Here is a 19,465-nt window from a genome sequence, read left to right as displayed (position 1 = left end):
TATCTCCTTTAACACTGAATGGAGTATCTCTTCTGTTAACTGCAGCTGAGGAGTATATCGGTATTAACTTCCTTGAGTCCTCGATATCGCCCCAAACATTGTGTCTCCTATTGTGAAACCAATCATCTTCCGAGGCTACATAGTTTATCTTACTACGTTTTCTCTCAAGAAAATTTTGTCTTCCAGAGATGTTATCACTATCAGACCAGCCTGTTTCACATCCAAAACTTGAATGAGTTTTGCGGTATTGGTTTTTCGAGTATGCCGACCCCAAGTGGTAATCAGGAACAAATCCACTGCTGGAAGAGAAAAGCGCTTCTGTGTGGTTGGAGTGGGGCATGCCCTTCTTTTTATAACCAAAGTCAATCATTGTCCTCCGTCTTCCATGGCTACTATGTCTGTCATACAGACCCTTGGCATCAATGGCATTAGGAGCATCCTCATCAGTCAGATGGCTCTTCACATCAGGCATATTATTAGAGCTCTTGTGCAGTTTGGTAGGACTTTGATGTCTCCGACAAGATCTACCGCCTCTAGTACTTGGTCTGGTGTTGTGGCTTTTAGAATCTTCAGGAGAATGACATCGGCGAGTGGTTACCTCCTCTAACTCATGAACCAATCTTGATGAAGGCCTTTTTGGATGTTTATAGTTCTTTCCAGTATCATGATCGCTAAGTGCAGCACAAGGACTGGGAGAATGAGAGGAACTCAGGCAACGTCGAATCCATGCCCTTTGGGAAGATCTTGGTTCCACGGCTGATTGCACTTTCTTGTACATGCTGCTTGTACTTCTTCTACTCATGTCATCAGAAGTTCCCGTGGCTTCAGTCATCCCATCTGACTCACAGTCAGACACTTCATGATAATTATCCTCCCCTGAGTCAGAAATCTGCAGACTCCCGTACTTATCTATATCCAAAAACACAGGATCACGTGCACGTGGATGCCTAGAAACCCTGGTAATAGCAAGTTGGGGCAGGGAAGTTCTTAATGTTTTAAATTAGAAAATATCAAGTTGAAACAAAACATACTACTATATTACATAGACGTATCAAAACCAATAGACGGAACAGAGCTCTCTCGCGTCCACGACAAGAGGTAGTCTTTAGAATTTGTAACCCTATTTATCCATTTGAATATTTCCATCTTGGAACCATTCCCAGTTTCTCTCTCACTACACATAACATTTGGTGCACTGGTAACAAGACATACCAGATAAAGAAAACTAAAATTTGAATGTAAGATGTCTTGATTGTAGAAGCATGAGTTAATAAAACAAGCATCCCATTCGCACCTATTGAAGAATAATCTACTCGTATTAACACATCTTCATCCACAAAAGAAAAGGCACTTGAGATTAGTAGCTTGCCACAGAATATTATTCGGAAGAACATATAAGAACTCATTAACAAAAAAAAAACAGAGGAATTAATTGAGAAAATAGCGCCACAAGTGAAATAGTTTTCAAGGAAAACCTTTCAGAGGCAATTTCTCCTCCATCATTTCTTCCAAAGTTAGGTGAGTCATCTTCACTTCCACTGCTAAAATAGAGATCTCTGTCATCATCCAAATCATCGTTGCCATTCTTGCTTGGCTTGTGCACTTGGCAAGTCATTTCATCAACTCTCCTCTTTTTAGAATTCAGGGAATTGTCTTTGAAATTCTGCAACGCAACTCATGCAATTAATCAGAAGCATGAGTCAGAGATGGTGGAGCTTATATCATACGTACCAATCATAAATTACATACTTCAATTCACAATCAGAAACATGCTACAGATTTGCATCCAAACAACAGTTAAAAGACGACTAGTAAATAAACAAACAACATTCACCTAAATTTGAATTCCACTCAGCAAAAGCAAACAAGCCAAATTTTGCATGCTGAGACAATTGAACACTGTTATAAATAAATAAGCAAACGATTCTTGTTAACTCTCTTTCTCCTCCAATGTCAATTCTTAACCTTAGTTCATCAAGCAAAAACCACAAAGCTGAACATATCAACCTCATAATATAACAAGTCAAACATATAATAGTATCATATTGGCACAACCTTCCTCCGGGAATCATAATCCCCACCACTCAAACTCTCCTTGTTGCCATCACTTGGTCCATGTTTCTTCCTATCTTCTTCGATCCCCTGTCCTCCTTCATGCTTCCTCACATTTGAAATTTCAAACTCGATATTACGGCAGCGGTTATCACATTCGCCATCCAACTTTTGATTATTACCATCAACATCGTCATTTGGAAGTATATCCAAATCCCCGCTCCCGCTCTCGCATATATCGCCATTCTCCATGGGCAATTTAGTCAATCCACGACCATCCTCCTCATCCGCCCGCTCAACATTTTCACCACCAGTCGCATGCTCATAGAATCCATATCCATCCTCCTCTCGGTTGTCATTGTCGAAAATTCCATTCTCCCCCGGGTACATTTCCTTCAGCCCACGCAAAGAGCTGATTGCCGAGCTCGCCTGTACCTCAACGTCGGCATACAGGTCGCTGAAGTCATCGTCATCGAATTCCTCCATAACAATAATAGAGTAGAGCATAAACAGAGGAGATTGCAAGAGTTTGAACGGGTTTTATCAAATTACTGCTAAACCCTAACAACAAGAACATAAAATCAACCCTAAACCCTAGCACTAGTCTTTAGTTGACGCAATTTTGCTATAAATATGTGGAGCATTATAGCAGCTTTATCGCTTGGTGTGGGCAAAACAGTCATTGACATCGAATTGAATACGACCATTTATTAGATTAGCTTTACGCAATTTTGATATATATATTATGTGTATAAAGATGATATCATGTATTTTATTTTAATTTTTTTTATACATGTCATGCGTATGTTGAATGAAATAGAAGATGGAATAGACTTTATAATAGAAAATTCAATCCACTTTCTTCTTGTTGAGGTGTGCTTACCAATTGCTAAATAATTTGGTGGGAAATTTATTGAAATTTCACCTGAGAAATATTTCTCAAAAACTTGCGAAAAAAATATGATAATTTCATTTCTCACTTGAAGTTATATAAGAAAGAAAGTATACCATTATGATCATGGCAATTCTTCAGATACAGACCATCACTGCAAAAGCAAAACGAGTTGTGATTAACATTAGTACTATAACTGGAGCTGTATCCACAAAATCCTCCACTCGCCTCACACAATTGACATTCACTGTCAACTGTTTTCCATGTCAATTTGAACCCTTCTCTTAGACCATCTCCTGATCCACTAGCCACAAGCCCATCAACAGCCTTCTCAATCACAGGCACAGTTATGGTAGACTCACAGTGATGAGGCCAATCAAATTCTGGCATGAATCCGTCTACGAACACATACGAATGCTTAGCGCCACGTTGTAGGCACTTTATGTTAGGGACGGAAGGAGGGCACACCGTGCAGTTGTAATAAAAACGTAGGATCTTGTTGTCCTTGGTGTAGTTTAAGGAAGGAGTGGACTCTAACGTGAAGTCACGTGTCAAGATTGGGCACATCGTCGTGCTGGTTTGCTTCATCGTAGGCGAGGGTCAGTGTGTTTTCTGAATTGTTGATGTTTTTTATATGGAAGGGATTATTTGCTATGTGGAGGAGTGGTTGATTGTTAGTGCATGAAACGGAGATATTTGGGTATCCACAGTGTATTGGTTGTTGAGTTTGTCGCCAAAATGGGTAGCGGAGTGAGGCCGTTGCCGCAGTACAAGGCACGGGAGCAGGTTGAGAGTGGTGGGTGGACGGAGTTGCCATTGGTGAAAATGGAGAAAGAGGTGATGAAGACGGACAAGAAGGGAAGATGGTGAGGTATTGGGGGCATGAGTGAAGTATATTGCTCAAGAATGAGGAACATTTTTTTGTCAATGAGAGAAAGTAAAGGGAATTGCATGAGACTAGGCTGTCCATTTCTTGGTTTCAATGATTGTTGCAATAACTATTACAAGAGTCCAAATCTTAAGTCAACGGAGCAAGTAGATGAGGTCATGATTGAGAAATTCTGCCATATGTGGTTTAATTAAATTAAATTGATATGAAGCTCATTTTCAAATGATTAGTGTGAGTTTCAGCCCAACAGTCAGTATTTATCAACTGATCCATCTGCACTTGATTTCAGAGCCCAATAAGTGCAGCCCACTTAAATATCTACCGGTGAACAGCCCAATACTCCATTTTTAGCCGGAAAGTAGTTCGAATTAATCATGTGAGAAGTTGAATAAAGGTCATCAAAATGTGACTGGTTTTAAAAAAAGAAAAAAGATGATAAAAAGTGTGTGACAAAGGAAAATTCTAATCCGAATTAATTAGATGTCAAATGTCATACATTTTTACGGTGCAATTGATATATAGTTATGAAAAAGTGAGTTATCACAATTATTGTGTGATTAATTTGGTTGCGAACCACAAAAATATGCTGTAACAGAAGCGGCATTTTTAGGCATGAATAGGTAGTTTTTGGAGATGGGTCAAAGGGCATAGGCATTGGCATAAAAAGAAAGGCAATAAGTTGGGGAAGGCATGGGGAGGTAGGAATTGCTCTACTTTTATCTTGTAATTTATGGTATACTTTTTTGGGGACCAATAAGGCCCAAAGGGTCCCTACTGTCAATGTTTCCCTGCAAAATTTGTTTCTTGTTGCTTCTCAGGAAAAAGTCTATGCTTTGTCTTTTCAAAAGATACCACTTTTGCTTGGAGTGATTTCATGAGAGGTTTATGGAATAGAAGCTGAACAAAACCTGCTTTTTTTTCTTGACTTGAAATTTCTTTTCTTATTCTCTTTTCCTTTTGGATTTTCAATGGATACAACAAGTACATACTTAGGATTTGATGTTACAAGACAGTGTATTGCACCCAAAAAAATCCTCTCCCCTACGTACCCTAACTCCTAAATAGACCCAAGAATAACAAAATCCGTTTGAATAATGTATTAATAATATTGTTTGCTTTGTTCAAACAACTCTTTTTGACCTTGCAAGAATGTCTTCTTGGAGAAGTTTGTTCTCAAAAGTTATTACTTTCTCTCCAAGAATTTGAACTTTGCCCCAGAAAATATGAGGGCTACTACAACAAAAGCATGATGCTATTGCATTAGATAATTGTTTTGTAGGGTTGTAGCAAAGGAGACTTTGTATTGCATTATGTCTTAATCTTCATTTCATCTTCCAAGGTGACTTTACTGTGGAAATTAGCTGCATTATGTCTAACTTTCATTTCATCTTCCTAGGTTGCATTGGACCAAGAGACTTTCAAGCATGGCTGTAAAAAAGCAGTTGAAATTTCACACAGACACACAGCAAAAGAACCCTTTTGCCATGGTGCATTAAATTTCTGTCTTTCTCTCCATCTCTGTCTCTCTCTCTCTCTCTTGGTTAAGTATAAAAGCAGTGACATTAGAATGAAAATGAAGGTAGGGTCATTTCTTTAAAGGGCAGTACTTTGCAAAAACTCCAGAATCATCAAATCGACCCTCCAATTTCAAAGGCTAAAACCCCATTTCATCAAACAAAGATCATTCACTCTAATGAGTTAGATGTTTCAAGAACCATGATGAACACTGTTCACCTTTTCTTCTACTTCTTGATAGTCATTATTGTACTATGCAATATTGGTTTTTACTCAGGTAACCCTTGATTGGTTCTGTTGAACTACTACTCTTCCAAAGATTCTCACTTCCTTTATTTGGTTAACTCTACATTCTTTTTCCTCTTTCTGTCAGGCAATTTTAGCAATGAAGATGAAAACACAACTGTAGCACTGAAGCCAGAATTTGCTTATCTTAATCACCGGAAACTCATGTTGCATGGTGAACAATTTTTCTCCAGTCTTTGCTCTGAATTTTGTTTTTCTTCCCTCGAAAAACTGAGTTTCAATATGTATGTATATATTCATCAGGGGTTTGCACAAAGTGGGATATAAGCATTTCACAGAGCAGATATCCAACTCCAGGAATCCCAAAATACATAGTTCAGATTGTGAACACCTGTGTTTCTGGCTGTGCACCTTCCAACATTCACCTCCACTGTGGCTGGTTTGCCTCTGCAAGAATAGTGAATCCAAGAACCTTCAAAAGACTATCTTTTGATGACTGCCTTGTTAATGGGGGACAGCCATTGAAGAGCAGCCAGAGCATCAGATTCACCTATGCAAACTCGTTCATGTATCCACTTCAATTCAAGTCTGCCGACTTCTGTTGAGCCCGGAAGCAGCAAAATAATTTGGAGGAGAAAATTATTACCACATGTGGTCCAGCTAAGATCTTACATCATGCAAACATGGTTGTAAATGTAATGGGGTTAATTAAGTTTATTTTTGTGAGTGTTTTTATTACATGAATTGTACTGTGATTGGTAAATTTTTAGGGTGGAAAGCTACTGTTTGTTTAGAAGGCTGCATGGTGCAAGGGGGATTCTTGATTCTTGGCTAGGCCTGGAAATCAGTGTTTCCTTTTTGCAGTGCGTGTGCTCCAACTTTCTCAGTGCAATGTCTCTTCTCCATCCGCCAAAATACAACATACAAGAAAATGTAAACGCATACATCGCCCACTTTTTAATTATCTAATGATCATGAATGGGAGGAGTGCGCATTTTGATTGTATCATTATATGATAGCCCAATATAGACAGCCATTTTTCCATAGAGCTTGCAGTTGAGAGAAAGTGACATGAGAAAATTTTCAGTATGAGAATTGTGTGAGGGAATGTACTCTTTCTTCTCTACGTTCGTTTTCTGGATTCTTGAGGTGTGAGCTTTGATGTTAACAACACAACACAGTTGTGGGTGATACCAGGTAGTAGTAATGTAGTACTATTATTATATGATGAGTTGGAGCTAGGAAGGAAATCCTAGCTAGCTCCTACCCTTTTAAGATTGACGTAAATCACTACTCCTAAAATCAAATTCAACCTACTACACCACTACAAAATAATCAATCTTAAATTGATGGCACTTGATTACTTAAGGTTGTCCGTTCTGGAACTTCCTCAGAGGATTGGCAGAATACACACACCAACACTTGGCTCCAAAAGTGAAAATATGTCATACTTCTTCTTTAACACTTGTCATTAAAATTATAGTTCAACTCAAATTTAAACATATTTAATCAACTATATAATAATGGTAACTCATTGATCATCTATTTTAATCGAATAATCAATCACACAATTAGTATAATTATTCACATAATAAGTATAATTGATTGTTAAAGTAGCTGATTCAAGCAAAATTGTTAAGAATGCTTGTTATATGGTATTTTTGGTAAGTTTTAGCAAGTTATTTAATGGGGGCAATAAATTAGAGGTAGTGTAACTGTTGATGGGGGAGAGATGAATAAAGTCATTTTCTGGCATAGGCATCAGTGGCGTCAGTTGTGGCACCACACCCATTACTCCAAATTAATAAGCATTTGCATTGTACCTCAACTATTATTATCATTTTCTTTCTTCTTTTTTGTGTGGTGACTGGCGTCTGATTTTACAGTTGGATCCTGAATATAAAAATGCGTTTTTGAGGAGAACTGTACATGCAATACTGTAGAAAAATCAGAAGAAAGAGATAACTAAAATAATGATGTAACAAAAAAATTAAGCAATTCACTTACTAAATGACGAGAATACCCTTCCTGAAAACTCTATCTCCTTCCATGACTTTTGTTTGTTTAGCTTTTCTTGTTTTAGCTGTCATCGTAAACTAACTTACTGTTTCCCCTTTCTCATCTCCTCTTGCGATTCATGTCTCTCATCTTCTCTTGTTTTGCTTCTCTTCCCCAACAACTTCCAAGTCTCTCTCTCTCTCTCTCTCTCTCTCTCTCTATATATATATATATATATATATATATATACACACACACACACTTATATGTGTGGAAGTAAATTATTTTTCATTTATGTTGCTCTGAATTTTGACAGATGAGGTACATGCAAGAAGCATCAGAATCGGAGGGGTTGAGAAGGTGAAAAATCTGATTGCAAGAAGTGGAATACCTGCAACCATCACCTCTCCACTGGATTCCCTCCAAAAGGGCAATTGGGTTAAACTCATTTGCGGTGCTAGCTTTGAGGTTACTTCTCAAAACCACCCATTTCCCATTTCTTTAATTTTAATTAACATAAAACTTAAACTTTACAATATAAATAATTCTACTTCTGCATGTAGTTTTAGTTCAATTCAATTTTGGTTGAATGTAGGATGTGGTTGACATCAGAAATCTTTCTCTGGTTTACACTCTTGCTGGAGGTACCATAATTTATTTTGGTTTATTATTATTATTACTGTTATTAGTTTATAAGATTCGGTTCATTATATGGATAGTTACACTCAAATTCAATAAAATTGATATTTTCAAATGAACGAATATGTTAAAAAGAAACAAATAACGAGAAACTATGATAAAACTAGACTTAATGCACACGTTCGTGTGATTTGAACCCACAACCTTACCGCTCCAGCAATGTCTCGTTGGCACATAGTTTGATTTACTAATGTTTATGTTGTAATTTGTAGATGTAGGCTAACTTTAAATACTTTCACTTATTGAGAAATTATATGGAAACAAGAACATGATTTGCAGACTTAATTATAACGTGTATGTTTGTGTCCAATATCATAGTCGATTGCATTGATTGTGCTGCTGAGGCATCGGTTGTCAATGCCGTGAACGACGGAATTGAAGCAGCCAGAGGTATCATTCCGATTCGGAGGCCTTGGGTGATGATCAGTGTCAATGATAATGAAGATCTCCATTTTCGTAAAGCTGGTAATGATTTGGAGATTTGCTTAATACATATAGAGAAGAACCGTTAACATAGTACATTACTTTGTTGTCAGAGTTCGATCCAGATGATTGCCCAACGGATTGCTCAAGGCCGTGTGAGAATGTCTGTCCAGCTGATGCAATCTCACATTCAGGCAAAGCTGGTGTATCCAAGGTTCAATTACGGTTTTTGTTAATTTATTTTACATTGTTAATTTTTCTTATACTTGTCATTGATGATCCATAAGGAGGGTGGGGTCTTAGCTGAACGATGCTATGGCTGTGGCCGCTGCTTACCTGTTTGCCCTTACGATAAAATAAGTGAGTTGAGGAGCTACTTTTTTTACAAATTTTCTTCTTTCCTATGTGGACATTAACTTGTTCTTGCTGTTATTTCATCTGAATTTGCTGGAAAAATGATTTTTATTAATGCAGGAGCCATTACATACATACGGGATGTTGGTGCTACAGCGCAACTTCTTAAACAGGACGACGTTGATGCCATTGAAATTCACACCAGCGGAAGGTAACTTCATAGGCGCTGAAGTACTTTACTCAATCTGTGCTCTGATTATTGACACGTCGGTGAATACTCTCCTGTTTGTATCTGTGGAAAGAGCAATTAATCATTATATTTTCACATCTCAACCTTTACGCAAATCTTCACTCTAATCTAAATTCAGTTTACTTAGTTAATGTAGCGATCATTCATAGGCAGGCAGAGTCTTTCCAGCAACTTTGGAATGGTTTGGGAGATTCGATCAATAAGCTGAGGCTTGTAGCAGTAAGTATATTTTTCTTTCACGAGCAGATTATTGCACGAGATTGTTGTGAATATTATCAGAATATGAGTGAGAAGTCAAATCGGTCATTGAGTTCTTTGGAGTAAAAAATTTAGCTGCTCTTTTATGCAGGTTAGCTTACCTGATATGGGAGAGTTAACTGTACCTGCAATGAAATCTATGTATGCGACAATGAAACTCAACCAGCAATGCCTGAATTTATGGCAGGTTAGTCACGTGAAATCAGCAGATTCTGATCCGTACCGAATATGTTTTTTTCAAAAAAAATCCAAGGAGGTTCTGAACTTTACGTGCTCGTGCTAGATGTAGTTGGATGGCCGGCCAATGAGTGGAGATATTGGACGAGGCGCGACAAGGGAAGCAATCAAATTCGCTCTACATTTAGCCTCTGCCAAAGACAAGCCCAAAGGTTTGTGGACACCAAAATCGCTACCTTTGCTGCACGTTTTCATAATTCTCCATGGAATAGTTAATCTCAACAAGAAGTTCGGTGTCGTGAAAAAGAAAAGAAAAGCTGAGCTTCATCTATTCATATGACAGGTTTTCTTCAATTAGCGGGTGGTACCAATGCTCATACGGTAGAGGGGTTGAAAAGGGAGAGGTTATTTCAAACCACCTCCATATCTGGTACTTGACTTTTGGACAGTCTTTTATCATCCGATAATACATCTGGGACACTGAATTTGGGTTATCATGCAGAGAAATCAAACGGGGAAGAGGCGCCTTTGAACTCGTTAGAGCCATCACACGCTTTGATCAGTGGAGTAGCTTTTGGTGGCTATGCACGAAAAGTAAGCTCCCCACAACAAGTTCACCTCATCTTAAATTGTTTCCAACTAAAATCACCTATTTGTGATTGTCATGCTCCAGATAGTCGGCCGGGTTCTACGTTGTTTGCAATCGGAGCACGGTTATGCCCGTCTTGAAGATTGCCCTCATCATCTTCTCGACGCCGTTATACAAGCTCTTGCTTTAGTTGGGACCGTTAAACGCTATAATGAAAGATAGTCCAGAAATGCCAAGGCGCACTCTGATTCAGACAATACAAGCCTTGAGTTCAAAGAATAGAAGCCCCACAAGAAAGTTCGTATAAAGATAAATGCAAGGAAATGAACTGGAACAAATGACCAGAGAAAGTATCACACGTTGAATGTAAGAATATATGTACTGCACTGGGATAGCCAGCTGGTAAATGCATTGCTAGCAGTTTATTGGTATCTGATGTTGGGCCTGTGGGCCCATGTGGGAAAGGCCCATTAAGATCTCTAGCTGTATGGGCCTTCACACACTCATGGGCCTAACCCAAACTCACAATATAAAAGGCTGTAATTGGATAGTTATATATGTAGGTTAAATGCTATATTTGGTTTCTTAAGTATTTATTTAAAATTTAACTTTGTCTTAATTTGGTCTCTGTGACCACTTATATTTGGTCTTTAAGCTTTAATTTTTGTCTCAATTGATCTTTCTGACTAATTTATTGACCACTTTAATAAAATCTATTGATTATTTCACCCTCCAAATAATCAAAATCGGGTCATATTTTCATTGAAAAATAATAAGAGGGATCAGATTAAGATAAAAATTAAAATTTAAGGATGCTAAAGTTAATAAATGAACTTGAATAACTAAAAATAAAAAACTTAAGAGATGAAATGCAGTATTTATCCTATAATATATTGAGAAAGTTGAGTATTAAATTAAATCCTATAATATATTGAGAAAGTAGAGTATTAAATTAAGGTGTGAATATGGGAAAATGGGAGCGGCCCTAACCTAGGAGTATAAGGTCATAACTCCTATTAGCACACCAAAATTGAATATAAGAGGTAGGTGGGTTTTTGGGTATAATATAACTTCAAGTAACTGTCATAACTTTTGTTTCTAACTGAGTTCTTGTCCATGTTGAGGATGCTATTTCAAACAGATGCTTTAATTATTTGAAAAAAAAAGATGGGTGGACTTTGCTGCCACATTTAATGTACCATTCCAATTGACCTCCAAGTAAAACTCCTACACCAAAGAATGTGGGCGTGGTGGTGGTCAAAATTGAACTATATCTTTTTAAATTCAAACATGGCATTCTATTTTTTACTTTTTCAGCTTTACATACATTCAATCAATATATTAAGAATAATAATAAACAATAACTTATATAAAATCAATATAGCATAATTTTTAAAATACACAAAAAGTGTTTTCATGATTTTTGAATTCATGTGTTACAATTTTCAAACAACTAGCATGTGACAATCATTCATATTTTATTTTGACGTCAACAAAATATAGAATGATTTTAAATCTATGAATACATAAATATTTCCTTTGTGGACATTCACACTCCTTAGCTATGGCAACTTGTTTATTATTTGAGGTCAATTACGTCTGCTTGTTATAAGTAGACTTGCACATATCATCATGGCTTTGTACCTTACCAACTCAACAGACTGTTAAATCTCAAAGGACCAAATATACCCCTTGATTGATGTGTATATATATATATATATATAATATTTTCAATAAGAATATATATAAATATATTTTTACTTTAATTATTATTTTAAAAACTAAAAATTGAAAATAAAAATATAGACAAACAGACCGTATAATAGCTTAAAAATATTCACACACAAAGAAAAAACAAAACATTAATAAATGAAATGGAAAAATATTCGGTGGCATTTGAGAAATTATCCCGAAAACTCCAGATTTAGTGCAGGTCATGAATGGAAAATATTTATCCGAATAAGATTCGATCATATAGCAACTGATAATATATTTGTCATGTGATTAGTTATTTTTTATAAATTGTATACTCATATACTAGTATGCTAATTATATTTATTGTAAAATTTAATTTTACTCTAACCAAACTCGATAAGTCATAAATTGGGTTTTCATGTTAGCAGCATGTCATATAATAAATACGATATAGTAATTAATTAATTTATTGAAATTATATACAAATTTGATATTTTAATTATTGTATAATTGAGTTGGATGTGAGGGTGTATGTTTGCAGGAAAGTGAAGGACAAGGGCAGTAGGGGATCTACCTAACTCCGCTACCAGCAACTAGCAATCCTCCCACCATACTTTCCGTTTCTTTCAAGCTTTCCCTCTTAAAATAATAATCTCAACAGCTATACAAATACAATACACACACACACACACACACTCGGCGTGTGTAGGCCAACCCCATTACTTGGACTGCTAACTGCCAAATGCCACGTGATGCCCCTCCCTCCCTAAATAAATTAACATATAATTTAAAAATCAAATCAAATCAAATTTCTCTCATTGATAGCACACCTTCTCTTAACACTCAACAACAACTAACGACCCACTGCTCTTTCCTCTGTGTATATATGTTCGCTGCTCTATGCGCTGCCTTCTCCCACACCATAAGAGGATTATTCTACTGATTCTCGGTTCGTTGTTTGACGGTGTAATTGTCTGAGAGGTAGTTGCATTGCATTTTGTTGATCTTTTACGGTTTTGTTTTTCTCCTTTCGTTTGGGTTGAATTTGGTTGAGTATTGATTATGCGCTTGGTTGAAGTTGTGGGCTGTATGGAACTTTGGATGATGTAGATCTGTTTTTCTACGCATTGATCCATGATCCCTGTCAGTGTCTGTTATTGGGAAAGGAGTTTTGGATTATTGGATCTCTGTTTAGTTTAAGTTGTCCTTTTTTGTATTTTTACGAGGAAATTACAACTGATTTCTATTTTTAGTGAGCTTTTTGGATTTCGGTTGGGGAAGCAGATCTCTCTGCTTGCTGGGATTCACTTCAGTTCTGATGAAAGAAAGCTTTCGAAATTGTAGTACCGGTGCATTTTGCCGGCTTTTGGTATATACATTAAGATCTGTTTAGTTGGGGGTCTTGATACTTGTGTTAAATGCTTGCTTGAGTATGCAATGGATCGTATGCAAATTAGTAGTTATTTGATTTGAATATTTCTTTCACCGGAAATTGACAATTCATGCAAATTGGAGTGATATCCAAGTCATTTCCAGAGATGCTTTTGTGTTTAGGATGAGAGCATTGGGGTATGTTATGTTTTTATTCTTTCTTTAATGAAGGGATGTCTAGACCGCACATGGCCATTGCAGATAATTTTATTTAAGAACCCACTAAAGCATTAGACCAAGGTGTTCCCTCCTGGAAAAGGATTGTGTGTAGTTTGGGTAATTTTCTACTTGAAAACGTCTGTTTCTATTATTACCTGTGATCATTTTAGAACTAGTGCTGATCATGAAATTTGGGGGCAGATCTTACTTGTCTCAAATTTTTCTGGAGTATAACCTATTGCTAATGAAAGTTTTAGTATGTAAGGATGTGAAAATAATTGATTGGCATATAATTCCTACTTCAGATTGTACTCTCGGTATATCAAGATCTTTATAGTAATAAGAGTTGTGTGCACAGCATATGGATGCTGAAAAATAAACATGTTTAACCAAGATAGGACAAGGCTGAAAGAGGCTGGTCCCCTCACCTGAGGCAATTGGAGGAGCTCAATACTCAAAACTGGTTATTTTTCAAGGATTAGCTATAAAGGTTTAGAAAAGGCAATGAATCATGCTGTGGTTTGCCTGACATTATAAATGATTTTCTTAAGCGTTGTTCTGTTGAGGAATAATTTTTCCTGCAGCTTTAGTAACAACTGAATTAAAAAATTTATTTGTTTAACTCTGTGTGCTGCTGCTGTCTTTACATGCAGAAGGTGTTTCAGGAAACGTCATGGCGACTGGACAACTTTTCTCCAAAACCACTCAAGCACTATTTTACAATTACAAGCAGCTGCCAATTCAGCGGATGCTTGATTTTGATTTCCTTTGTGGTAAGTATATATTAACCGCAGTATTGTGTTCATGTGACATCTTACAAGCAATCGCATTTTCAGAAGATGATTGTTTTCAGATTCTTGTAATATACATTTCTGTTTTGTTGCAATGCAGGCAGAGAAACGCCTTCTGTTGCTGGAATTATAAATCCTGGTTCTGAGGGATTCCAGAAACTATTTTTTGGCCAAGAGGAAATAGCTATTCCAGTTCATTCCACGTATATCTTTATGCTTTGTTGCTCAGTTTTCCCTTACTCACCTCTACTTTAATGTTAAAGAAGCCTCAGATTTTTTATCGAAGCATTAATCTATCTTTTAACTTATGAGTTGTTGCATCAAGCAGCGTCATAATGGCATAAGAATCTTTCCGGAGATAGTTCCTAGAAAACTTTATATTCTTCAAGTATTCTTCATAAATTATTGAACAGTTATTCAAACATTTTTTATTTCTACTGGTTGCATTTCCTTGAGACAGGTGACTTATTTTGGGCACTTTACTGAGATTCTGTTCAGGTTTTTAACCAATAATATTACCATAACTTTGCCACTCAAAAGAGAGAACTCTTTGTATCATAGTAAAGCATGATTGCGTATCACAATGATGAGAGTGATGGCTGCCTGAATTCAGTCGTGGATTGCATTCAATGACCTTCACTGTGTGATGAAAGATAATAAAACTCTGATAATGATTAGTTCAAGAAACCTTTATGATGTCTATATGTTCACGCTTTTTTTTCCCTACTTTTCATCAAATAATATATGAAATTGAATTTTCTCCTTTCTTTGCAGTATTGAAGCCGCTTGTGCTGCACACCCTAAGGCTGATGTTTTCATTAATTTTGCATCATTTAGAAGGTTGGTATTGTCTATTTAAAACGTACCTTATATTCAGATCCACAGATTCCTGCCTGGTAACCGTACTTTCATTTGCAGTGCTGCGGCTTCATCGATGTCTGCTCTTAAGCAGCCAACTATCAAAGTTGTGGCAATTATAGCTGAAGGTGTCCCTGAGTCAGACACCAAGCAGTTGATTGCTTATGCAAAAGCAAACAACAAGGTAATTACTATTATTGTCTTCTTAAGTTTCATTTGAACTGTATTTTACAAAATTTCTGAGCTTCTCCTTAGAGGCAGTATGAAAGATGTGTTGATTAAAAATAACATGTTTCAGGTTGTCATCGGTCCGGCTACTGTTGGAGGTATTCAAGCTGGAGCTTTTAAAATTGGTGATACTGCAGGAACAATTGATAATATAATTCAATGCAAGTTGTACAGGCCTGGATCTGTTGGCTTTGTCTCCAAATCTGTACGTAATTGTTGCAAGCATCCTGGTTTCTTTATACTTACGGTAGCTATTTAAGTATAAACATGCCATGCTCATTGGAGTCAACCAGTTTAATGATCAAGGTTACAAATATGAACCACCTTTACTATAGTCTATAGATAAAACTATAAGCAGGTGTAGAATGATTCTTAATTTCACAATCATACATTACTTCTGCTGCATTTCCTGGCCACAATTTAAGCATGTGGTACAAATTCTATCTCACAGGATTGGTTTTAACTTATAGTATTATATATGACTACAGGGTGGTATGTCTAACGAATTATACAACACAATTGCTCGTGTGACTGATGGACTTTATGAAGGTTGGATATATAACTCCTTACCTAGTGTAGTGTCAGTTATGCTGCTATTTATGAGGTTGAAGCATAATCCTTATGTTCCTTATGATTTTTATAGGCATTGCAATTGGAGGAGATGTGTTTCCTGGGTCGACACTTTCTGATCATGTCCTACGGTTTAACAATATCCCTCAGGTAAATCAATTTATACTCTGCTCTTGTTGTTTTCTTGTTTTTATGTTTTTTACTTCTACTCTACAGTGAGCTTGGTGGTTACGTTTTTCTTCTTATAGTCAGACAAACTGAACATTTGTCCATAATTATGGGAAGTTCAGTCTCAGTTTTGGAATATGAAAATGTTTTAGAAGTTAGAAAATTTGTCGTGGTCAAGGCCATTTATTTCATGATAAGTAGACCGTTGATGGCCTGATGTTGAATGATATTTTTATCCTTCAAGTGTCTTAAACTAGGAGCAGTTAACAAACTGTTTTTATTTGTCAACTCATAACTGGCAAATTTATCTGGCTTAAACCAAATTTTATGTGCATGAGACCTGGATGACAAGAACTTTTTATGAAACTTTTATGCAGGTATTTCATGCATTGCATTTGGTTAAATTTTATAAACCTTTCGTATTAAGGAGTTCTCCAAGAGAAACCTGACTTTCTGAAATATTTAACTTGATCTTCTGCTACATTCATTTCTATCAGCATTATTTTTATACTTCTGCTTCTACAGGAATGAAGAGTAGGTGTTAACATTCCTTATTTTTTCAATAAAACCAGGTTAAAATGATTGTTGTTCTTGGGGAACTTGGTGGACGTGATGAATATTCCCTAGTTGAGGCCCTTAAACAGGGGAAGATCAACAAGCCTGTAGTTGCCTGGGTCAGTGGAACTTGTGCTAGGCTCTTCAAATCAGAAGTACAATTTGGTCATGCGGTGAGCCCAATACCTCCGTTTTCCATGGTTACATCTACCCCGCTTAAAAAAAACTCTTGATGTGGTTGTATCTCAATTTTCCCCTCCCCCTCATTTCTGTATTATTTTTTATCAGGGGGCCAAGAGTGGTGGAGAGATGGAATCTGCTCAGGCCAAGAATCAAGCACTCAAAGAAGCTGGAGCTGTTGTTCCCACTTCTTATGAAGCATTTGAAAGTGCAATCAAAGAAACATTCCAGAAATTGGTAGGCATTTTGTTATATCAACAACCTACATGTTGCTCGATTATTAGCTTTTTCCTGCAACACCGAGCTGAAATGCTTGGTTCCGATCTATTAGGTTGAGGCAGGTAAAATTACTCCAGTGAAGGAGGTAACCCCCCCTCAAATACCTGAGGATCTTAACACAGCTATCAAGAGTGGAAAAGTCCGAGCTCCAACTCACATTATTTCCACAATCTCTGATGATAGGGGTACAGATTATATATTCTACATTTGTGACATTCTATATAATGGATAATTAGGTGTCTAAATGCTTATGTTGACTTTTATCCATTGGTAGGTGAGGAGCCAACTTATGCTGGTGTCCCAATGTCCTCCATTGTTGAAGAGGGACTAGGTGTTGGTGATGTCATCTCTTTACTCTGGTTCAAACGAAGCCTTCCGCGTTATTGCACACGTTTTATTGAGGTGATATCATTTATCTGACTACCATTTCGATTGACCCTATGAAGAGGGTTCATTGCATATTTGTTTACTGTTTGGACTTATTCCTGTTCTCTCAACATTGTTATCGACTTGTCAGATTTGCATCATGTTGTGTGCTGACCATGGTCCCTGTGTCTCTGGTGCTCACAACACCATTGTAACGGCTAGGGCTGGAAAAGACCTGGTCTCTAGTCTTGTTTCAGGTAGGTAGCACAGACCAACATGTTGCTCTGATTTGATACGAGCTGAATATGATTTCTGATAAAAGGATGAATTAATTGATATCTCCAAATGAATTGTTAAAAGAATGGGCTTTTGAGGTTCCTTTCATGATCAATGAGTAACACGACCCTACTTATTGGAAAATAGGTTTGTTGACAATTGGTCCACGATTTGGTGGGGCTATTGATGATGCTGCTCGATACTTCAAGGATGCTTATGATAGGGTGAGTTTCCGTGATTTCTTATTATCCATTGAGAAAATAGAGAGCCTTAGAGTAGATCTTTCCTGGCTTTTTGACATTTTAAGTGTGTTTATATGCTTTGTCTCTTCTCCTACCTTTCTGGGATATTAAATGTGCTGTGTCTTCTCAGGGTCTTACACCTTATGAATTTGTTGAAAGCATGAAAAAGAAGGGCATTCGTGTTCCTGGTATTGGGCACAGGTAATTTGTGATGCTTTTCTCTGGATACTTGATTTTCAATGGCATTCCAACTAATAGTACCTTATGTCCTCAACAATAAAAATGAAGAACTTGTTTGAACTCTCTATGCTTCTTGCGTGTAATCTTTTACTTGTTTGAGTTTATCAAATCTTGATATGTGGATGCTCCATTTCTTTCCTTTCAAAAAGAATCAAGAGGGGTGACAACAGAGATAAGAGGGTCGAACTACTACAACGTTTTGCACGCTCCAATTTTCCGTCTGTTAAGTACATGGAATATGCTGTTGAAGTTGAAACCTATACCCTTTCGAAAGCAAACAACCTAGTCCTCAATGTTGATGGCGCCATCGGGTCCCTATTCTTGGATCTTCTTGCGGGCAGTGGCATGTTCACCAAGCAAGAAATTGATGAGATTGTTGAGATCGGCTACCTGAATGGTCTCTTTGTGCTTGCTCGTTCCGTTGGTCTCATCGGGTGAGTTTCATGTTCAACCTTTTAATCTTTTTGCATGCCCACATTTATCATCCGCAACCCACAACATGGTGACTTTGTCTTTTCCAAATTCAGGCATACATTGTACCAAAAGAGACTGAAGCAGCCACTCTACCGCCACCCATGGGAAGATGTTCTCTACACCAAGTGAAACTTTTATAGATACCAACAGGTCAATCTCTGCGTATCTTACAATGCGCATTCTTTTTCAAAATTTCCCTCTTGTTAATTTGTTGTGTAATTTTTCAGTTAATTCGGTTATTTGTACTGCTGGAAAGCAGATTGAGTACTTATCTTTAAGTTTAAATCATAGTGACCAAAAGAGAACTCTTTCGCAAAAGTGCCAGTCAACAATTAGTTTGGATTCATGAAGAACTTTGGTCTAAATTTTGATTCTTCCTCGTATACATACCAAAATTTTCAAAATTTATTTTGTTTAAATATTATAATAATTACTATTGTACATATATTAATTAATCTGTAAATTTGTGCAAGGAGTGGTTGAGCTAAGATAAGATGATCGAGTGGATATAATTGGAGAGGATGAGTGGGGCCTATTATGGTACATATTTCACGTGGGGGAGGAATGTATTCTCTATTCTGGAACTGGAAGGGGAAATAGACAAGCTTGCC

At 36.9% G+C, this 19,465-nt stretch overlaps 3 protein-coding genes across 4 annotated transcripts; all 3 read left to right on the top strand.

Moving 5' to 3' along the window:
* Positions 1-5,131: 5,131 nt before the first annotated feature.
* LOC105178889 (TPD1 protein homolog 1-like) lies at positions 5,132-6,623 on the top strand. The gene is made up of 3 exons (XM_011102462.2): positions 5,132-5,625; positions 5,722-5,808; positions 5,898-6,623. Exons 1-3 carry the CDS (start codon positions 5,550-5,552, stop codon positions 6,197-6,199), a joined length of 465 nt encoding a protein of 154 aa, XP_011100764.1. The 5' UTR covers positions 5,132-5,549; the 3' UTR covers positions 6,200-6,623.
* Positions 6,624-7,632: 1,009 nt separating this feature from the next.
* On the top strand, positions 7,633-10,931 carry LOC105178888. Of its 2 annotated transcripts, none has more exons than XM_011102461.2 (13): positions 7,633-7,780; positions 7,909-8,060; positions 8,188-8,236; positions 8,610-8,756; positions 8,828-8,928; positions 9,005-9,074; positions 9,189-9,279; positions 9,468-9,537; positions 9,668-9,763; positions 9,866-9,965; positions 10,097-10,183; positions 10,256-10,347; positions 10,427-10,931. In XM_011102461.2, exons 1-13 carry the CDS (start codon positions 7,732-7,734, stop codon positions 10,562-10,564), a joined length of 1,242 nt encoding a protein of 413 aa, XP_011100763.1. In that variant the 5' UTR covers positions 7,633-7,731; the 3' UTR covers positions 10,565-10,931. The 2 variants fall into 2 exon arrangements, with proteins under 2 accessions (XP_011100763.1, XP_011100761.1); XM_011102459.2 differs by having other exon boundaries at positions 9,002-9,074.
* A 1,909-nt stretch (positions 10,932-12,840) lies between these two features.
* Positions 12,841-19,219, top strand: LOC105178887 (ATP-citrate synthase beta chain protein 2). Its single transcript, XM_011102458.2, has 17 exons — positions 12,841-13,018; positions 14,281-14,400; positions 14,519-14,621; positions 15,193-15,258; positions 15,337-15,460; positions 15,575-15,709; positions 15,993-16,053; positions 16,148-16,224; positions 16,815-16,970; positions 17,086-17,214; positions 17,309-17,441; positions 17,531-17,658; positions 17,774-17,879; positions 18,046-18,122; positions 18,271-18,341; positions 18,530-18,814; positions 18,908-19,219. Exons 2-17 carry the CDS (start codon positions 14,301-14,303, stop codon positions 18,981-18,983), a joined length of 1,827 nt encoding a protein of 608 aa, XP_011100760.1. The 5' UTR covers positions 12,841-13,018; positions 14,281-14,300; the 3' UTR covers positions 18,984-19,219.
* The last annotated feature ends 246 nt before the right edge of the window (positions 19,220-19,465 follow it).

Source organism: Sesamum indicum, unplaced genomic scaffold (assembly GCF_000512975.1).
Source record: "Sesamum indicum cultivar Zhongzhi No. 13 unplaced genomic scaffold, S_indicum_v1.0 scaffold00109, whole genome shotgun sequence".
Classification (NCBI taxonomy): domain Eukaryota; kingdom Viridiplantae; phylum Streptophyta; class Magnoliopsida; order Lamiales; family Pedaliaceae; genus Sesamum; species Sesamum indicum.
Note: the sequence above shows the minus strand (reverse complement) of the source record. Positions and strands in the feature narration are given on the sequence as shown.